Below are 21,784 nucleotides of genomic sequence, written 5' to 3' on the forward strand. Positions count from 1 at the left end.
CGCGGTCACGCGTGTTCGAATATTTATTTCCATCACGTCAACGAATTCTTTTTTTTTTTTTTTTTCTTCACGTGCAAGAATCAAACCGAAATTCAAATCCGTACATAGCGAACCAGCTCTGTCCATATAGATACGATATTCAAGGGGGGAGAGGGAGAGGAGGAAACCAAGAAGGGAGGGGGATAACCAGCAGGCAGCGGAGGCAGGGCAGGATCACCACAATGGAAATATATATACATCGAAACAATTAAAGTGGTGCAGCTTTCCCGGCTCGGGTAATACAGATCCCAAATAAATACAGCAGAAATTGGCTTGCCGCTTCTTCTTTTCTTTTTTTTTTTTTTTTTTTTTTTTTTAAACCATCTCTCCACCTGAGATGCAACGACAACAACAACAAAAAATAATTAAAAGTCTTTAAAAAACAAATCAAAAACAATAAAAAAAAAGAGGAAACGATCAGTCCCATAAACGTTAGTGGCGATATAGAGCATAATACACAGAACCGCTTAACAGGTGCATGCAAAGGGGCGGGCGGGCGGCGGCGGGAGCCGGCCCCGGCGGAGCGGCGCTCCCCGCTGCCGGCCGCCCCTCACGGCTGGAGCGGCGGCGGGCCCTGCAGCAGCGGCCCGGGCGGGGGCGGCTGGTCGGGCCCCCCCAGCTCGGCGGGGGGCCGGGGCAGTCCCAGGGAGCTGTCGTGCAGCTTGCGGACGTGTTTCTTGAGGTCAAAGTTCCTGCAGAAGCCTTTGCCGCAGGTGGGGCAGGTGAAGGGCTTCTTGTCGTTGTGGGTGTGCATGTGGAAGGTCAGGTTGTACACCTGGTGGAAAGCCTTGTTGCAGATATTGCACTTGAACTGCTTCTCCCCGCTGTGAGTCAGCTTGTGGTTTTTGTAATTGCCTGGGAACGAGACAAGAAGGGCAAAGGGACATGAGGCTGAGAACTGGACGCTGCAAAGAGGAGGAGAAAAAAAATAAAAATCCCCAAACCCTCTCCCATCCCCAGAGCTCGGCTTTAGCCGAGCCGATCTCTCGGCAAACATCTGCCTTCTCCTCATCCTCCCCGCGACTCTGCCTTTGACAGACGAGAAGGGAGTTATCGAATAAACCAAAATCACACAAATCGCAGAGCTAAAACACCCGGCTTTAGCCTTGCCAGCAACACGGGGAGAAAAACGAACCCAACTCCTGCATTCAGAGGGGAAGGAAGGGGGAGAACCCGTTTGCGGGAAGCTGCGCGGTGCGGTGCGGTGCGCGGAGAAGGGGCGCTGCCCGCGGAACAGCGGCCCCGCGCTCCCCCGAAAGCCAAAGCCCTGCCCCACGCCCTGGGCCATGCCATAGGAAGAGGGTCGGAGGTAGCCAGGCTCAAAATTAACCTAAATCTTCAATAATAAAAATTAAACCCGAAATCAACTCTGCCTCCCACTCCCCGTCGCAAACTGTTCCGACGCTTGACCTCGCCTAAGGGGACCCCGGGCAGGGGAGGGGGCGCTGGAGACCAGTACCTTTCTGGTGAAATCCTTTGCCACAAAATTCACAAACAAAAGGTTTGTAGCCGGCGTGTATTCGCGTGTGTGTGTTCAGGGTCGAGCTGCGGTTAAAGGCTTTGCCGCACTGGTTGCATTTGTGTGGCTTTTCCTGGAGGGAAACAAACACCAAATCACGGCTTGTTGGTTCTTTGGCGGGGTTTGGGTGCTGGTTTGCAGGGTTTGGGTGCTGGTTTGCAGGGTTTGTGCGTTAGCTGACGGCTCGCCGCTCCCAGTGCGGGGCACTCCCCGGTACCCCACCGTGCTTAGGGCAAACGAAATCCCCCCGCGGCTCCCGCTCAGCCGCCCCCCGAGCCGCGCCGCCGCCTCAGAGCGGCCGGACAACACCGGGCTCCCCCAAAAGTGTGAGCGGAGGGGTCTCGGGGAAGGAGGGAGGGAAGGAGGGAAGGAGGAGTGGAAGCTCACCTGGGTGTGGATGATCTTGTGTCGGCAGAGCGTGCTCGCCTGTCTGAAGCCCTTCCCGCAAACTTTGCAAACAAAGGGTCTGGCTCCCGTGTGCACCGGCATATGGCGAGTTAAGTTATAATGTGCGTTAAATACCTTGAGAGTAAAATCAGACAAAAAATAAAAATAATAACAATTGCGGTTAGAAGGCGAGAGCACCGAGGGGAAGTCGTCGTTTAAAGATAAAGCAAGCAAGCGACCGACGACCCGGCGAACAGCCGGAGGGGTAGGAGGCCGGGGACGCAGGGGGAAGGGAGGCGGGCTGTGGCTCTACTTGCCTTTCCACAAACTTCACACGTGAAAACTTTGGGCTTGCTGCTGGGGGAGCCGCGGCTGAACTCCGAGGTCTTGTAGGCGATTTTTTCCGAGAGGATCTGAGCACTTTCTTTCATGTAATGCTGCAGCTGAGCCTGCGACAAGTCCTTGAAGGCTACCCCCGCCGGGTACTTGTCCACGGCCGGCAGCACCAGCTTGTTCCGCTCCGCCAGGTAAGCCTTGGGCTGCGGGTGCAAGGGAGAGCTGAGGAAATAAGAAGCCACCGGGTGGATGTTGACACTGGAGGACGGGTGACAAGGGCTGTCGCCTCGGTTGAAATAGCACAGGGCTCCCATGGCGTGGAAGGAGGAGTGATTGACCACTCGGGGTCTTACCAGTTTGTACTGCTGCAAGGGCAGGGCATCGCGGGGGAAATCTCCTTTCAAGCTCAGGGCACAGTTCAAGAGATCGCCGCAGCTAAAGGAGGGTGAGGAAGAGGAGTCTAAATGAGCCTTCCTGGGTTCCGCTCCGGCCACCGCCGCTTTGGGCAGGGGGTCGTACGCCACCGGGACAAAGGGGATCATGCAGGGGATGGAGGAGTTGAGGTGCAGCGGGTGCTTGGGGTCGCCTTTGGCCACGGAGCCGTGGAGGAGCTGCGGGACGGGGATGGAGCGGGGCTCTGGCGTCCGCGCCATGATGCGCTCAATGGAGAAGGCGAGGGGCTTGGGCGTGCTGATCATGTTGCTCCTGGCAGACAGGCTTTCTCTGGCCGGAGGAGTCGCTAGGATTTTGGTCGCCGTGTGGTGGCCACTATTGTCCATGGCTGGATTGCATTTGTTCGCCCGGTTTGAGCCGCTTTGGTAGACGCCTCTTTTTTTTTTTTTTTTTTTTTTTTCTTTCCTCCTTTTCTTTTCTCCCCTCTCTCTCTCCTTCACTCTCTCTGCCCCTTTTCTTGTCACTGATCTGCAAGGAGGGAGACCAGCATCGCCGCCGCCACCATCACCACAGCCTCCGCCGGCGGAACCAGCCTTCTCAGTCCAGTGGACTCACGCCAGCCCATCACAGTTTACTTTGGCGCACCAATGACTCGGGACAATCGCTACTTATTTCTATCAATAGAAAGTGTTGTGTCAATAACGCAGCCAAGATCTCGCCAATCGTTAACTTCCAAGAGGAGAAGGTAAACTAGATAATTGCTCAATTCGCTTCCAACAGTCAACAGGAAAAGTTTTTCCCCCCCCCCAGTAAGCGGCTACTTTTCATTGGCGCCCGCGCCTCCCCCGCCCAGGGAAGGAGGTGTCTCTCCCTCCTTCTTGCCTCTCTCCCCCTTCTCTCTCTCTCTTTTTTATTATTATTATTTGCAATCTGCTTAACCAGGCTTTAGAGGCCAAGCAAATCCGAGATCAATTTTCTTGTTTGGCTTTAAGTGACATCATCTAAAATCATTGTCCGAGTGATAAATAGGGATGTGAAACCCAATTCAAGGGCAAGCGCCAGGGTATTTGTCAAACGAGGTGCTGCAGGAGAAGCGGCTGGAGGGGAAGCTGTTTGTTCCCTTGCTACTTTTCAGCCCGAGCTATGTTTGTGCGGGGGGGGGTGGGGGTGGGGGGCGTGGGGGTGGGGGTGCATCTCTGAGGGAGGGAGGTAGCTGTTCTGCTCCTGGGACTGCTCCTGGTCTGCTCGCTGCTTTAAAGAACAAGGTCAGGTGGCGGTGAGCTTTTGGAAAACACAGTAACCGAACGAGCAGGGAACCTGCGCCAGGCAGACGGCGAGATCAACGTGTGGAGTTGCCGGAACCACCCGCGCCAAATCCAAGCGAGTGCTTGTGAGCAAAAGGATAAATCAAAACATGGGGCTGGGGAAGAGAAGGAAAAGAAGGTAGGAAGAGGGAGTGCCTTTTAAATCTGAAGCACTATATAGATATATATATATAGTAAGCTGCATATACACTATGTATAGCTTCTCTGTCCTCAAATAACATATGCACAACACAAATAGCGACAACTCGGGATCGGTATAGATATACGAAGAAATATATACGGCACATACACTGCTTACTGGTATAGATGCACCTAAACAGATGCGCTCCCCAGGTATTTAAGCGAAGCTTGGTGGCCCTGTTCCGGACTCCAGCGCCCAGGGAGTTTGTACTTACAGCGAAGCCGGGGGTCGGGGAGAGGAGAGGGACAGTGGTGCGTAAGAGGCTTTCTGTAGCCACCCCCTGTCCCACCACCAGACAGTTCGGGGTCAGAACAAGCTCCCGTTCCTCCCGCCGGCCTGGGGATCACTTGACTGGTGACTGAGAGGCCGCTACCGGAATCCCCGGGGGCAGCCAAGCGTCCCTCCATCCCCGCCTCCGTCAGCGGGCGGCTGGCGGGGCAGAGCCCGACCACTTTCCCCGGCGGAGGGGCCCAGGGGGCGGTCTCCGCTCCGGCGGCCCAGCACTGCCCTTCTCCGGCGCCGGGGGAGCGAGGAAGGAGGTCCTGGGTCTTGCTGGCAGAAAGAAGCCTCCAGCGAGGCAGAGAGGCCCGGCTGTAGCTGCTCGGGTACCGGCTGGGCAGCCTGCAAAAAGCTGTGCCTCCCCCCACCCCCCGGCCCGGGACAACCCACTTGGGGGGGAAGCGGGAGCAGGGAGGAAGGGCTGGGGTCCCGGGGAGGGAGGGATGGAGGGAGGCATCCTTGTCCTCCGCGCTGTGTCCGGGCCGATGCCGCGCTGGTTCACCTCGGCCCCGTTTGAGGACGACAAGGCAGCGGCTGTTGCACGACGGTACCTCCGCAGCCGGGAGCTGCCGTGGAGCATCGGAGAGCTGAGGGGGACGGAGGAAGAGATGCTCCCCAGCACCGGCGTCCGACGGCGAGTGGGGACCCGGGCATCCCCCGCCGCGGAGGATGCGCCCCGCACGCCCCGCGACCTCTGCGTCCGCCCCGTCCCCTCGGTGCCCCGAAGCGCAGGCAGGCGACAGGCGCTGGGGTTGACCCCGGGGGCGCTCCTGGAGGGACACAGCCCTGTAGACAGGCGGAGGAAGGGCCTGGGCCGTGCCGTGCCGTGCGGGGTAAACGGCCGCGCTGCCCCGCTCCCGCCCCGCTCCCTGCCTTCCCTCGGCCGCGGCGGGGGCCGCCGGCGGAGGGGCAGCCGCCGCCTCCCCCCCGGCAGATGGGTCGCGGCGTTAAGACTGTAATTGCTGCCCCGGCTCGGGTTGCAGCAGCCGCCCGCCTCTTACCTGCTGCTTCCCGCACTAGCACCGCCAGCTCCGGCTCGGCCGGTGTCACCGACCCGGGGCGGGGCGGTGCCGCGGGGACCCGGGGGGGTCGCAGCCGTGTCCCGCCAGCGCCGTGCGGGGCAGCTGCCCCGGGCTGCCCGCTTCTCCGGGGTGTCTGTGTGTCTCTCTTATTTTGTGTCTGCCGGAGGAGAGTTTTCTCCTTCAGAGCAATTTACATCTAATTCAATCTAGGCAAATTTCCTCTTGATTGGTGCTGAAGAAGGGAATTATTGTTGAGTGGGTTTTAGAGGCTTCAAGCCCCATATACTTAATATGTTAACAGCTTGCTCTTAACTGGTCTTTTTGGGATTGACTTTTTGACATGTGTTTGAAAGTGAAATATGTAGTGTCATTTGAGCAGGGTAAATATCCCAAAGCAGCAATTACAGCCCTGCCATTACAATCACACGGGCTTCCTCGATACTGAGACACACTCTTGGAGAAGCGGGAGCTTTATTATTCGTTACTTCTTTACGGATATGCCTCCCTTTCTCTCCGCACCGGCCACGAAAACTTTTGTTCGTGCCTAATTATTAAATAGCGATCTAACAGCCATATTTTTAATTTTTGTTTCGTTTTGTTTTTTCTTTTTCTTGGGAAGTCGTTCTGTTCCGTCTCGGAGATGGAGCCTTGCTAATGCTGGCAGTATAGATAGACTTCCTAAAATCGATGTCGATATATTTTTTCAGTCCTGTCCCGAGCTTTGCTTTGCGCTCGGGCGTCTTTTTTTTTAGCGATGTTACATGTCTGCCGAGCTGCAAATATCCTGCAGTCCGTGCTGGTGCAGGGAGGTTTATCCCGAGGCAGAGGGGATAAATCAGGCTTTGAGGGTGGCGAAAAGTAACCTCTTGGCCGGTTTCTTTTCGCAGGGGGCACGGCGGGCTGCGGGCTCGGCAGCCTCCCCGGGTCCGGACCTCCCGCCAGGCTGGCGGCACGGACCGGGGCCCAGCAGAAGGGGCCGGCGGGGGAAGGAGCGGGTCCGCCGGCCTCCCAGAGTTACAAATCGTCGGAGGAATTAAGGGCAAAAGTTTTGCCTCGAGTTGATGTCGTGTTCTGCCCGGGAAAGCTGCTGTTCTCTTTTTCCCCGTAATCGGTTTTGTGTTTCATTCGCTCCCAAGCTATGTTCTTGATATTGCTCACTTGCATTATTATCATAATGTATCTCTACATGCACTCAAAATCCGAGTCACCGGCGAATTCATCTCGTCGTCAGGATTACTCCAATCCGATCCCAGAGGCGATTAGAGGGAGGTAAAATACCGCCTAAAGCCTAATCTTTAATTTCTTCCTCCTTAATAAAATCAGTAATTCCATTGCGTTTTTAAGTAAAAAATGAATTGAAAAGGATAATAACTCCGCTAACCTTCTGTTGCGTGTATTAATCTTTTCCTGGAAGTGTTTTACCGCAGCCCTCCTGTCCGAGCAGGCTGCGCCTCGCAGCAAGCGCCCTCCGTGCGCCCGGAGCCGGCTCCCCGGGGCTGGGGAAGGGGACCCGGACCGGCCGGGCTGCGGGCGGCTTGTCTGGGCGAGCCTAACGCGGGGCGACCAGGGACATTACCGAAAATACTTCTGGCCGCGGCACCGGCGGACCCGACGGCGTCTGGTTAGACCCCGATTGCTGTTGTTACTCTCGTAATAATCATCACTAACAGTGCCACCATTGAGGTTCGCTGCGAAAGCTGGGGTTTGCTCTCACCAAATACCAGTGCTCGCCGTCCCCTCCCGAGCCGCCCGCTTTGTAGAAAGGCGATGTACCCCCGGCACGGGAGAAGGGCTCCCCGCCTCCCGCAGCCCCCAGCCCGCGGCCGGGCAGCGCCTCTTCCCCCCGCCGCCCGCCAGCACGCATTGCCCCCGGGCTTGCCAACACTCGGAATTAGCCCCTGGCTGCTGGGCTGGCTGTTCATTCCCACTCTGGGCTTGTCGTTTACTGTCTTGGGAAGGGAAGTCAAAATATAGACGGGGGAATGCGTTAAAGCGGGGGGAAGCGGACCCCGGGATTACCAGGATGGTGGGCTAGCTGTGGTCCTCGTTTATCAGCCGGCTTTGGGGGAAATCCAGCGCCGCCGTCCTTTTCGGTGGGAACCTGCTGCTCCCGCCGCCCGCCCGGCTGCTGGGGCGGGGGACGGGGCTCCCCGGCCCGCCCGGCCCCGGCGAGGCGAGGGCGGCAGCAGAGCCCGGGCGCACCGAGCAGCAGCCTCAGGCTCTGTTGCTTCAGGAGCGCGGGCAGAAGCTCTTGAGCTTTGCCGAGTTGTTTTAAGTTGTAATACTTCGGCGTTTTCTCCACTGACATTTTCTCCCGGAAAAAAAAAAAAAAAAAAAAAAAAAAGCATATATATGTCTATATACCTGCTGAGGCTATGTATACTCTCCCCATACAGCGAGTGCGTGTTGGCATCCTTCTATATCAGCTCCACCGCAAGGAAAAGAATAAAAGTATTGCTATTTTTAACCGAATCCATCACAAAAGAAAAACAGTTGACACTGACCCGCCAAACACAAGTGTTCCCGGAGGTAAAACAAAGTTTGACAGTACAGTACGTCTCGTACAGACCCCTCTAAACCGAAAACCAAACGGGTGCAAATTAAGCCTTTTCACGTATAAAGCCTTTAATCACATATAATCGAAATTACAAGTGACCCTCTAAAGCAGCGCTCCCGGCCCTCCCGTAATTCATGCAAGCGATTTGTCTAAGTGTGCCAGCTACGAACGTGAACGGCAGCAACCACGTCTAATCTAATCAGTCCGCCTGTGAGGGGGGACCCAGCGGTGTCATCAGCTCCAAAGGGCCCTTGGTGGAAGTGGCTGGGAGAGGCCAGCGGCAGCTGGAGCCATGAATGACACTTTCTCATTTGTTCCTTTCCCAGTTCAACAAATGTTTAGCCCCGTTGCCGCTAAATGAACGCCTTGCGCTCTTTGGCTGGGGGAAGCTATTTGTTTTTAAGATTCCTGAATAGGATCAGGAGCAATTAACTTATTTTTGTTTCTATTTTCTCCCAGTGTATTGGGAGCTAACCTGGAGCAAAGCAAAGAGCTGGTCGGCTGCGTGGGCGCCTGTGTGCTGCATTCCCGGCACCGGCGTACGCCGGGCTCGCCTTGACGGCGGGGAGGAGGTGGCCGCCACCAACAGGCTGCCGGGCACGGAGCCGGGACAAACCCCTCTCGCTTGTGGCGGGGTCCGCTTCGGTGTGCCGCTGCCGAGAGGGAGGGAAAAACCAAGCGAAAAACATGAAGATAAGTACAAAAGCAGGAGCCATGCCCCGCCGCTCTCGGCTGCTTTCCCGGCACCCCCACCCGGGCACGAACACGGGGGACAACCGCGCAGTCCTCGGGGGTGAGAACGAACGACACTATTCCTCCTAGGGTCAAAACCATAAACTTTGATTTTTGTTGGTTAGTGTTAGTTTTGGGTTTTTCTTTTTTTTTTTTTTTTTTTTTTTGGGAGGGGGTGTGGTGTGGTGTTTTACTTTAGTCGCTATTAGAACAAAACGCGGCTGTGCCGGTGCAGCCCGGCCGGGCCAGTGCTGCGCTGGATATCCCAGGCCGACCGAGGTGCCTCTGCGGGTCCCAGGGGAGTCCCAGTCTCCGTCCCTTTCGCACAAACCGAGTTGAAATCCTCCTTCGGAAGGGGACCCTCCTGGTCGCTGCCCTGCGGCACCGCTCTCTGCTAGGCGCTCGTCACCCATTTGACCCAAACCCCCTTGGGAAGATGCCTGACGGGTACTCCCTGGACAGGCAGGCTCACCAGCGACCCACCTCACAGACCCCCGCCCCCTCCTCGCCACTCCTCACCCACCGCCGTGTCCCCCGTGGAGCCGCACTGGCTGCCCGCCCCGGGCTGCCCCGGCCGCCCTCCGCGCCGAGGGTTTGGGGTGGCCCGGGAGGGGCTCTGCCCACCCCCCCCAGCCTACAAACGGAGGGGCCGTGGCGGGCAGCGGCGGAGCGGTGCAGCGGGGAGCTGGGGGGAGCGGCAGGCCCCGGGCCGGGCCCGGCCCGCCGCGCCCTTCCCTCTTGGCCTGAGCTCAGCTGGAGGTGGGGGACTCTGCGCCCCAAACCCGCCCTGCCGCCGCGGCCCTTCCCCCGGCCTCTGCCTTGCCTCGCCCAACGCCTCTTTGGGCCGGGGGAGGAGGGAAGCGGTAGCCGAGGGGGGCGAGCTCTTGGCCCCGGCCCCGAACATCGCCCGTAGGACGGGGCGCGCACCCCGGCGTGGCTTTCCTTGGTTCGGCTTCAACAGCCCCTTTTATGCCACAAAGATGAGGGGAGTGTGTGAGTGTGTGAGTTAAACGAGACCCCTCCTGCCCTCTTGCTAAGGGCTGCCTGCACGCCGCGCCCGCTTAGGAAAAGCAGTGCCCCCCCCCGCACCCCCGGGACGGAGCGGAGGGAGAGCCGCTGGCTGTCTCGCACGAAGACGTCCAGCGAGAGGTGATGCTTGCCTCGCCCCCCCGCCCCCTCGACGGGCACACACCTCCAGGAGTGTGCTGAGGTTTTAAACACGTAAATTAAAATGTAAAGGCGGACCTTGCTTCCATGTCAGCGGGGTTTTGCCGCGGCTGCTGGCGGCGGCGGTGCCTGACTCCGAAGCTGTCACACAGATACTCACTGGCCTTCTCAAGCTTGGCGTTGCTTCACGGTTTCGCAAATCTGGTTAGTAAGAAAATATGTGAATTAATAAGAAATGGAATGACCTTTGGAGCGCTGTCATTTCTATACCTGCCTTCCTGTGATGGCTGCTGTGCTGCCTTTCTAATAATAACTTATCACATACTTTGTGTCTGAGTTAATTTCTCTGAAATCACAAACATCTTGTAATTTCTTCATGGTTACATCTTTGGGTTTTTTTACTATTGCCTTATTCATCTCGATCTTACTGACAGACATGTCTTACAAGTACTGTATGCAGATGAAATTTTATAGCAAAGTGCGCAACATATGGGGTGTGCATGTATCATGCTTCATGAAATTTGAGTAACTCGAACCCACTTCAAGCCACAAAAATTCATAGATTCCTATGCAATTCAGGGCATAGAAAGCGTTGACTGCTCCATAAGGGACAGGGAGCTGGAGGGATTCCCCAGGGTGGCAGGGCAGGGCCCTACCAGCCAGGGCTGGTCCCACCACCCCCAGCCAGTGAACAAGGCAGGCCAGGGCACGGGGCCAGCTGGTGGCAACCCAAAGTCCAGATCAACAGGCAGGTCTGAAGTCAATCCATGGGTCAGGGTCTGGTTCAACATAAACCAGCACAGGTGGGGCTGCAGCTGAGTGAGGAACCAGTGCTCCTACTCTACTGCTGGGGCAGAGATCGGCAGCCCTGGACTGAGCTGGGGTCGAGTCCCTGGGCAGAGGCTGTGGGTGGGGGTAGCAGGTGAGGCCACTCAGGACCATGATGGCCCGTGAGTCCTCTTGAGACCCCAACAGGTGAAATTACTATAACCTACTCTGATGTCGAAATCAATAGGGAGAGTTGTTAGCCTTACCGGGAAACCCTTAGTGTGGGCACAACTTGGGACAGAGGACAAGCCCCCAGGGGAAGTGAGTGTAAATCAGTATATTTTCCATGGGGCTTTTGGCTAGCAGGGCTGGGCAGACAGGTTACTGCTAGGTCAGTCTCTGCTGAAGGACAGTTGGACCCACCACCTCCCGGGCTGTGCTGGTAACAGCCACTATTGTCCTAGTGTTTCTAGTTCCCACTCCAGGCCCCCACACTATTAGTAACTTGCTAGGGACAGCATCCAGTTGCGATATCACTTGCTACGCTTGTGTCATCTCAGAACTTTAAAAATCTCCTATTGCCACCTTCTCGGGAGATCCCTGCATGGAGCTGGCGTGCCCCTGCACTGGGAGGCCTTGGCAGGCACCACAGGGCCACCGTGGTGACACCTGCCTTCTCCCGTTTACAACAGGCATATCGGCAGGGTCTCAGGGAGGTAAAGATGGTGGGAAAAGGGCAAGCAGGGGTATGTTTGCAGAGACAAGCTCCCTCTGGGCCTGACCAGCACTGATCTCTCTTCTTCATTGGGTTTGGGAGCTGGGTGTTGGGTTGGGCAGCCTGGCTTCCTCTGTACCCCACTGCCTGCCACAGCCAGACTGGGGCTGAGGCTGCAGCTCCTGGCCTGGTGGGCTACCCCTTACTGAGCATGGGTTTCAGCCAGAGCCCCAGCTGGCCCTTCAAGCGCCACCAGCTTCCATGCACCGGCATGACTAGGACGACAGACTGGAAAGGGATATGTGGTTCATTTAGCGCTGTCAAAGCCCAAAGCAGCAAACCCATCTGGGAGCCTAGGAATGGTCAAAACCACTGTCAAGGCTCCCTCCAGCCCAGAGCCCAGCAGAACTCACAATATGAACGCAAAGCGATGGAGGGGAGCATGCTGTGCGCGCCCTGCCTGCCCCTCCAGCCACCCTGCCCTGCAGCAGCCACCTTCCACCCTGCTGCTCCCCAAAACACACATTTCCCTGCAGCTGCAAGCACCCTGGGTGGGAGGGGGGACTCCAGCGCAGGAGCAGCGCACCCCATCCCTCCCAGCCTCCCTGGGCACTTCTGGGTGAGCACTTGGTTGTGGCACAAAGAGCTGACAAGAATGGCAGTCCCCACCAGTTCCCATTTTGCCCTTTTCGCTGAGTCCACCTCCGCTCACGTGCAGGTGAGGAGGCTGGTTTGCCTCAGGAAAAAATTGCCGCTCTAGGTTTCTCCCTAAAATGGGCTAGGAAGAAGTGTAAGTTGCCCTTCCCTGTTTGGCTAAGCTTCCAAGTGTGCTGCAAAAGACTTTCCTTACAGCTCTTGTTCTCAGTTCCTGCAGCCCCATGTGCTTGCGACAGACCCCTGACGTCCTACAGCCTGTTCTTGCAGGGAAACTTCCCAGTGGCCTTGAAAATCCTCAACAGTCCATCAGCAAAGCCCTTTGAGTATAACACTATGGTTCAACAAGGACCTCAGCAACCTTCCTTCTTCGGATACCATTTTTCTATTCTACCTTCTTTCCAATTTTGTCTACACAAACCCAGAAATTAGTCATGTTCCCACAAAAAAAAAAAAAAAAAGGGTGGGGGCCAAAAAAAGCGCTACATTTTTCATAAGTTGTGTGAGTTTTGACAGATGAAAATATTACTTCTTTCCAGCTCATATTGAAAGCATTGGAAAATGGACATTAGGCACTTCTGTTCATCTGCTAGTGAGGCGGGGTTTTTTTCTTTTTTTCTTTATAACGGTATAGTGTCCATGGATATTTGTTTGCCATATATTTGGTTTGCAGAGCAGATATATACTCACTATAAATAACTATATAAACCAAAACCAATAATCTCTAAAAAACCCCCATGTTCTCATGAGGAATCATACAACAGTTCAAATGGTTTGAAATATTGAAAACATCTTTTAATTGTAGAATTCTATACAAACTTGGGCAGATACAGAGGTGGTCACAACAAAATGTGTTCTTATTGCCTGAAATTTTTCACAGAAATAGAAACATTGATGGCAAGCTTACTGACATCCAACATGATGAGATATCTTTAAACTTGCAAAATGAATAGACACAACAACACTCCTAAGTAGTTTGTATGTGTTTGGCTGTCCTTGAAGTCCTACTACTTATATACCAGCCTCAAAATACAAAGAACCAAGATTAAAATTTTCAATACACATCACATAATAATGTAAAATTAAGCACAAAAAAAAAGTGAACAAAGTGTAATCCTGAAAATACACTATATTTTTACCTAGGGCACTGACTTACTTCAAGAATGATTTCCTGTATAGCTGTGTTTTAAGAGAGGCACACATTTTGTTTTCAGCACAGGACATCGATATCTGATGGAGATACAAGAACGAATGGTAACAAACAAAAGGGAAAGAAATGTAATCACAAGTGGAACTTGAACTCCATGCCAGTGTTCTTGCAGCCCTAAGCAAAGCTATACATTAAAATATGCTACAACCATTGTTCTCAAAAAGTCCTTGGCACTTTTCCTCTGATAATCTTACTTTCAGTTTTTAAAAAAACGGACCAAATTACATTTCTGCACCTATACCATAAGGCAAAACTATAAATGCAACTACAAGGACAAGTTACCAAAAAAACCCCAAGCCAAAGATAACCCCCACCCTCAGGCCATCGCCCTAGAACACGAAACACTTGGTGAAATAATATCATCCTTCCTCTTCATCACTGTCTTTCATAGTAATGCCCTGAAGTCCTCCTGCATCCGTGACCGAGACTGTGGCCTCCTCTACGGTCAGACGGCTGTGAACGGTATCGTAGGTTTTACTGTTCAGCGTTCCCTCCAGCACGCCTTGCAATCTGAAGTCTCGGTAGGTTTTCTGCAGCAAAAATAAAACATCCTGAATTGGACTCGAGCAAGTCTGAGCAGTCTTCCACTATACACTGTCCATTTCTAGCATGCCATCAGAACAGCTTCGTTGCTCCCGCAGTTAGGGACCTATCATCTAGAGTTTGCTAAAGATTTTGAGGTCTTACAGTGTCTGGGCTGCATGAGACCTCTAGAGAGTCCACAAGCCACACTTTGATGGTCATTCCTTTAAGAGATTGTGTTTTGTACTACATTTCTATAACCATATGCTGACTTCTCAGTAACTTCAATTTGTCTCATTCAGTCAATTAAAAAAACCACGGACTTTTTCTAACTGCATATTGAAATGTGAATTTGGCTAAAGGTATTTCTGTCATTTCACAGAAAATGTAAACATCTGACTCCCCATAATATGATTTTAATTGCATTTATCTTTACATTTATATGGCAAATGTGGAAAAAGAAAATAAATTTTAGATTATGATCTATATTCTATAATGTGAATGTTTCTCAGGTGACTGCTTCAGTCAATCCTCGTTCTAAGTCATCCACATTTTGACTCAAATCCACATCTCTTTTTTTTTTTTTTTTTTTTCACTTGAGAAAGTTTTGTTTCCCTGGTATCCAGCCTTCCTATGAACCAGCAGATAGGACTTTTTCCTTTGACTTTCTGTCAAGTAAGATTTATGAGTGAAATTGTTTTATTCATCGATGTTATGTTCCTGTGAACATATGGAAAATCATCTACTCTTGTCTTCCTTATTTTTAAATTGTAACATATTTGAAATAACCTTTCCCAAAGTTAGCCTAAAAAGCTTAAGAAGGACAAGTCGATCTGGTCAGTTTCTTATTTTGTGTGCACCATTACTATGAGTTCCCAATGTTTATGAAAGAGACCACGTAACAAAGAAAATGGAACATAATTAAGGGCTATCAGGCCCATTCCTCTGCCAGAGGAGATGGTGCACAGCCCTTAGAGAAAGAAAGGAGAAAAGAGCTGATCTTGTTTCACTCAATAGTTCAGAGAACTGCAAAAGACACCTCTCAAAATGGGTAACATTCGTCTGGGAGAATTTTTTCTGCCACTATCTATGATGATTATTTAAACCTTGTCTGAATCACTGCAACTGAGATTTATTTGACTTTCATAGGTCAACTTCAGAGTCAATGGATGCAGCTTATGTTTTGCTCACACACTCCTGCGAGTACCTTGCCTGGTCTTTTTCAAGTGTCACCATTGCATTCCCTTTTTATAATAACACTGTGCATTCAATTTCCTTTTATGCTGTTAACAGGTCCTACAGCAATTTCTTTCAGTTTTACATTGTATTCCTCCCACTCTCAGACCAGCACTCTGGGGTTCAGTCATTGCTCTTCTCTTGACATACTTTTGCAGGATAACAATGTTCACTTCCAAGCTTAATTTTTCATTTCTCCCTAACTTTCGTTTTGGTCCTTGACCCTTCTTTAGTCACGTCCCTCTGCACGTGTCTCAGACACCTAACAATATCTTTATGCTATCATTCCTCAGTCTTGGCTTTAATGGGAACAAGCAATGTTTTCTTCTTCTGGTCATTCTTAATAATGCCAATACCTTTGCTACATCCAAACACAAAATTTCCAAACATCCGTTTCTCACTCATCTCATGTCCCTAAAAATTACATCCTACTTATTTTTTGGAATATTTCCAGGAGATGACAGGGGCAACACAGGCTCCCCATTTTTCCAAAAGCAAACAGGAAAGTGCTTCCATTCACTCTAGAGTTTGGAGGAACTATGCCTTCCCATGTGCATCTCCCCAGCTGGGCTGCAGCATTGAAAGCTTCTTATGATACTCTGCTTGAACCACCGTTTCTTATTTCCCAGCAACCTCCTGTTTGCTGAGGTCCTGTTTTACCAGTTCTGTCTTCTTTACCCACCAAAACACAGGTGGGCAAGATTTTCTGTCTTCCAGTACACTGACTAGAACCTCTATGATTGACATCACCTTCAACCTTCTGTATCCACAGAAGGTGCCATGGAATAACATACTTGGAACTTATGTGCAAAGCAAACCAGGTGTATGGGCACAGAAAGGTCATGGCCATAACCAGTGTGTTCCCACCGGTACTGGGAGCCTACTTCTTTTGAACAAGGCTGATCCCTGTGCCAGGCTGCAGAAGGAAGGCTGGCTGACAGCGCTGCTCATTCACCTAAACTTCAGTTTTGTAAGAGTGTCCTCCTTTAATCTCCCAGGTGATATTTAACTGATATAATTTAGCCTGCCCATTCTTAGATCTCACTGGGCGCAGGTTTTAGATCCTGTAACACTTCCCTCACCCCCTGAGGATGGTAACTACCTTCACTTGAGAAGAGCTTTAAACCTCTCACAAGAGCCATTCATTTCAACAACAAACAGCAAACTGCTTCTGCCATTTTGGCACATAATATAATGAAGAGCCAAATCCTGTTCCCAGAGAAATCAGTTAAGGTCAGAAATAGCAAAGCTAAGCTTGGGTGGTTCAGGGAGCCATAATGCCATCATTATTATGACTGTTTCCTTGCATCTGTGTTTCTTCCCTTTCAGCTCATGAATCCTGAAAGGTGCACTTGCAGTCTTAGTGTTAAATCCTAGAGTTAAAATGCTTCTGGCTTTGCATTCTTGCACGAACTTCATGAGAAAACATTTTTAAGAAATCAGGGTCACCATTGACAACAGGTGCTTCTTATTCCACACATACAGATAACAAGAATGTTCAGAGTTAAACAAGACAGGATTAAAAGGAAAAAAACCCTGAAATGGCTTTCTGTCTCTTGCCTAAGTCTATTAACTAAGAGCTGAAAGGGATTTAGGAGGAAACATTCTTTCATTGTAGGATAACCCATAATTGCCTATTACAAGTTATTTTACACTTCGCTCGGAAGCATTTGACATTGGCCTGTGTAAATGACTGAGGACTGGACTGGAAGGATTGGTATTTCTATTGATACTTATCCCGGAGTATGAAAGATTAGAAAATGTACCTAATATATTGAATATTGTACCTAATATATTGAATATTGTTTTTCAATTGAACCTAGTAATCATATGCACGTAAAAAAGAAAATAGTTACTTTTTAGGACAGTGGGAAAGATGGAGAACTCTATTGGGATATTAAGGTAAAACAAATATGACAAACAATAATTTACTAGGAATACCATACAGCATTGCTGTACAGCTAGCAGTAATCTGTTAAAATTCCTTAGAACAATCTTAATTGGTACTGAGTCCAGAATGGATGACAATTCCTAAGGCACATATAATTAACATTAGAAGTTTTAATAAACTGTTTTTCCTCTGAAATTTCCTGCAACTGTGAAAAAAACCCTAAAACTATGTAAGTTCGCAACTTCACCTCACATTTTTTAACTTTCAGGGTGATCTATACTTATCCATGTTAACACTTTATCATTTTTCTCTCTTTACTATGCAGTCTAACACAAACACACTTTATTTACCTTCACTATCTTGATGAGAGTCTTCAACTGGTAGATGTGAAGCTGAAGGTCTAATCTATCAGCCAGCCACATGCATATGACTTTCATGGAGCTGCTATACCATTGCTGAAAAGAAGGAGAAAAAAACCAAACCGCTAAACAACCCTGCAGTATTCATTTAACAGATTTGATAATGAGAGGTAATGAAACACTTTGAAATGATCACAGATCAGCACTTGAAGTCAACAACGATATAATTTCCTGTTAAGAGAACTGCATGGGTCAGTAGGAAATCAAATAACTTGACCTAGACCGTTCTTTACATGAATTAGCAACTGCCATTTTATCTTTCAGTTACAATGTTTTCAAGCAAAATAGCGTTATGCACTTTGCTTACTGTCAGTAAGAATGGATATTAAATACACAATTACATGAAAGATTTGACAGCTAAAACAGAAAGGGAAAAAACAGATAGGGTATCTTGAGAGAATCTGCAATATCTAGATTTTCCAATCCAAAGAGGAAAACAGCATCAAACACAGAATATGGAATCTGTCTTGTTTTTTCCTTTTAAATCATTTCTGTAAGTAAAAAAAATTTCAGAAATCCATGGAAACCATATTTAAGTATGATGAAAATACCACTCCACCCCTCCCAAAGTAACCGTGTTAAGGTTTTGTTTTACGCTAATCACTAATTATAATTACAGCCTACCTTATTTCCTTTTTATGTCTTAGGCATGGGCATGTTTTCACTCAAAGCTTCACAAACGGATGGGGTAAGAACAAGCTTTCTGCTGTTGGTGTCTATGTTACCGTAAAAAAATGCTCACATCCAAATAGCTACTATAATAGTTCTTTCACATTAACTGGATTAAAAGAGATTTTACTGAACATAGTTGTAGCAGTTGTCCCCCCGCCCCGTAAAATACCAAGCAGATGTCATTTAGTCAAACTGTAAAAAGGAAGGGATTTTTTTTTTTTCATTTTAGCAGTGAGAGATTAAATGAGTTCGTGTCGTAGCTCTGTTTCTAGTCCCTTTCCCCACAGGGAAGAGGCTTAAATTCTTTTCTAATGTAATTTCCTGTGTCTTTACAAAATACACAGATATTCAAAGAAAGGAAACACTGTGCATATTTTAAAATGCAGCGTGTTAGGCAAGGTATATATGTCCTGAAGTAATTCAAAGCAAGGATCTAACACGTCTCATTAGCCACCTCTACAATACAAATAAAACAAAATATATATTGAAATAAAGAAGAAAAATCACTGGCTACTGGGTGTAACAAAAGACAAATAAAATTCTTTCATCAAAATGTAAGCTCTCTGGAAAAAGCTTTAAAGACCTACAGTAAATCTATGCAAATACTTTTTCTTACAAACAGTCTCATCTCATTGTAACTATCAGTTTTAAGATAAGTTTGAAACAAGACTTTCATTCAATAATGTCTTTCATTTATTTTGTGTAATGTGTTAACATGTATTTTAATTATAAATCATTGGGAATAAATTACTTGTACAATTTTAGTTTCTCCTATTAATTTACTATTCTACAGAAGTGAAAAACACACCGCACAAAATGCAGATAGCTGCACATTTCATAAAAGTAGTTTGATTTATGCAATAAAATGTGGGACAGATTTGGTATTCCTAAAATACTGGTTTTTTAATCACTGAATGATGTTCTTGTACTATTATTTACATTATTTCACCCCAAACATGCATGCTGGTTTTGATTTTCTTTCTAAGTACCTATAAAATGTGTTTTTTGTACCTGTTTAATGTGACAGAGTTGTTACTAAGTAGCATCTGTAAACTATATGACAGGTGGTGTATGTATACAGATGTCTAGAAATAAAATACAGTTGAGCTTATTCACTTGGGGAACTCTACTGATCTAATAAATATAAAAATTCATATGCCAAGCATTCTACCCAGATTATCTATCGTTATTTGCTGTAAGATGAGCCCAACTATTACACTATCACTCAGACTCTACATTTGTTAAAGTTTAACATAATCATACTAAAGAGAGTGATTTTAGCAGTGGAGTTTTCCCAAAACTCAAAAAAACCCCAGTAACACATCCACGACGTACTTGGTTTGCATCAAGCAGAACGCAGAAGGGGCTTGAGCTTGTTCACATGAAGAAACTACAGACAGTATTGAAAATTCTGTGATGGGTTTCCTCGTGAAACACCACTGAATGGTGCCAGATCACCGAGAACAGACCCAGTCCCAGTTTTCTGGCAAAACATGTGTTTTAAAGCCCAGGCGGATAACTTAATTAAGATGGATGCTGTAAAAATTAGACTCTCCATCCATATCTGTGATATGCTTACACGCACTGAAAACAAAGCTACGAAATTGGAGGGAATTAATTTTGCTACTCACGTTTGTGAATGAAAACAATATAATACGTTTTTCTGACGAGTTCTGATACATTAAACTTTCAGAAAAAATGTTTGATTTGGCGACTGTGAAATGATACTATGGTACTTGCTCCTCTGTCAATGTACCTTGTTCAGAAAAATGATGACTGTTATCGTAGTAGAAAAAGATGTATTCTTAATTTGAATTGTTACAGTATTTTTAATAAAAATCACATCCAGCATATTTTTAGTCTTCTTAGAGGTGGACTTGTGGATAGGATTCCTGTTCACTATTGACCTTATGCCCACTAGTTTTGAGCACTTTGTATAGGCTGAAGCTGCATAAACATAAATCTGCTGGACTTCATAAGAAGAATAAATATTTCCCTATAGATTCTTTTGGAGCCTGTTAAAATGCACAGCACTGCAAATGCCTCTCAGAGGTGGAATCCAAGGCCACACATTTTGACAACCATGAGCATGTTATAGAGGCAGGGATGCATCTACTGTGACTTATGGGAATCTATTGCAAACTCAAGAGCTTCAGCGATTAGACAACAGTCCTGAGATTACAGAGTTTTAAAGCAGTAATAATAATAATAATAATAATAATAATAATAATAATAAAACCCAATTCCTTCTGGCTGGTTTTAAGAAAAAGTCAGTTTCCTTCTAGTAACAATAGCACTGAAAGGACAATGCGACTCTCGCAGATGTCAATTATATGGTATTAGTGCCGTATTCTTTGCTGTCATCTATGCAAGAATAAAGCAGTAAGTGTTTATTATATACTTTTTTCACATCAGCACATAACAGCAGCTAACCACTTTAAGAAAAATATGTTTGCCTCCCTGTTTCCCCCCCTCCTCTTATTCTTAGCTCATCCAGCTCCTGTAAGGGCATGCATTACTCACTTCATTTTCCTGAGATACCTCTTTTAAAGTAAAAAATAAGAGAAAAGGAAAGGCTAGGCTTGACTCTGTGAGACCCCTGTATTTATTCACACTTATTGTGCATGACTGTAGACTGGTAAATCATATTAGCAGCCCGTCTCCCCATCAAGCTGCTACTTGCTTTCCAGCCCTGGGAAGGTTCAACAAATCAACAGGAGCACGGAAAACAGAACATCAGTCTAATCTAGTGTTTAAGGTGAAGTTTTCAAACCCAATCTAAGAAGATCTTTAGAGCAAGCAACAAGCTGAAGGGCTCAGAAGGTGGTATTGACAATGAAGGAGTGTTGAAATATTGAGAAGCGCAGCACTTGTGCATTTTTAATAACAAGAGGGTCAACAAGGACACAGCTCCCTCAGTGCCAATAGTTGCCACACCAGGGCTATAAACGCTCTCAGTTCATCAGATTTCTTAAACAGTTCATCAGCTTTCTTAAACACCCTAAACCCCCTCAGCGGACCTTTAGTCTTAAATTAACAAACCAAAGCAATGAAAGAGGGTGCAGCTTGAATGGCCAGCATTGATCCCCAACGGGGCTCGGCGCGGCTACAGGCACTGAAAAACTCGCTCCATTGTCGGGAGGAATTGACAAACCTCCTCGCCTAAATAGTCCAGCTGAGGCGGGCTGGAGGCACGCAGCTGTAAAGGGCTCCCCGCGCCCCGCTCCCAGCGCTCACAATGCACCAGGCATGAGCTCTTTGTCAGGCCCAGACTCTGCAATTTTCTAACAAGGATTAAAGTTGTTTCTCGGCAGGGCCAGTGAAAAGCGATTTAGCAACATACCGTGCTTTCTTCAGGCAAGTTAAAGAGAAGTAGTTAAGGAATTTCATTATTCTGTTGACCAATGGAAATACAAAACAAATATATTAAATATTCACCATCTTTCTGGGTGCCTGAGCTATAACATTCGCAGAACAGTTCAATTAAATATAACACTTATCGGCTGAAAGCAAGCACTTCAGATTTATTTTTGAAGTTTTATAAAAAGGTGCAGCTGTTTGCCACCTGGAAGGAGGCTCAATACATACTAATACACAATGCTTTAGTCCTTCTAGGGCTGGTATCCCTAACGCTTGAGACACAAGACCCCGTCGAGTTTCTGTATCCTGCCTGCTCTTGATAAATGGGCACTGTCAAAATGCTTTTTCTGCTGAATATGGCAAGGGGAACAGCTTTTCTAGGAAACGCATTTTATCTTCC

General features: G+C 48.6%; 2 protein-coding genes across 15 annotated transcripts in view; both read right to left on the bottom strand.

Annotated features, from left to right (window-relative positions):
- Positions 1-589: 589 nt before the first annotated feature.
- Positions 590-3,060, bottom strand: FEZF1 (FEZ family zinc finger 1). The gene is made up of 5 exons (XM_086462169.1): positions 2,635-3,060; positions 2,263-2,484; positions 1,946-2,080; positions 1,499-1,631; positions 590-894 (listed from the first exon to the last, which is right to left on the bottom strand). The coding sequence occupies exons 1-5, from the start codon at positions 3,058-3,060 to the stop codon at positions 590-592; spliced, it is 1,221 nt and encodes a 406-aa protein (XP_086318295.1).
- Positions 3,061-13,643: 10,583 nt separating this feature from the next.
- Positions 13,644-21,784, bottom strand: part of CADPS2 (calcium dependent secretion activator 2) — a 318,458-nt gene continuing 310,317 nt past the window's right edge. For all 14 annotated transcript variants that reach the window (XM_086473344.1, XM_086473328.1, XM_086473312.1 and 11 more), the window contains 2 exons: positions 17,284-17,388; positions 13,644-13,814 (listed from right to left, as the gene is read on the bottom strand). In XM_086473344.1, coding sequence (XP_086329470.1) covers positions 13,644-13,814; positions 17,284-17,388 — 276 coding nt within the window. The remainder of the gene's footprint in view (positions 13,815-17,283; positions 17,389-21,784) is intronic.

The sequence above is a fragment of the Leptosomus discolor genome, chromosome 1 (assembly GCF_034619465.1).
Source record: "Leptosomus discolor isolate bLepDis1 chromosome 1, bLepDis1.hap2, whole genome shotgun sequence".
NCBI classification, from domain to species: domain Eukaryota; kingdom Metazoa; phylum Chordata; class Aves; order Leptosomiformes; family Leptosomidae; genus Leptosomus; species Leptosomus discolor.

What these genes read in the sequence shown, in the direction of transcription:
- FEZF1 (XM_086462169.1), bottom strand. Translation starts at nt 3,060, where the DNA reads ATGGACAATAGTGGCCACCACACGGCGACCAAAATCCTAGCGACTCCT. An exon ending in ACAAGATCATCCACACCCAG is followed by an intron (nt 1,632 to 1,945) that starts GTGAGCTTCCAC and finishes GTTTCCCTCCAG; the next exon opens with GAAAAGCCACACAAATGCAA. An exon ending in CAAAGGATTTCACCAGAAAG is followed by an intron (nt 895 to 1,498) that starts GTACTGGTCTCC and finishes TCTCGTTCCCAG; the next exon opens with GCAATTACAAAAACCACAAG.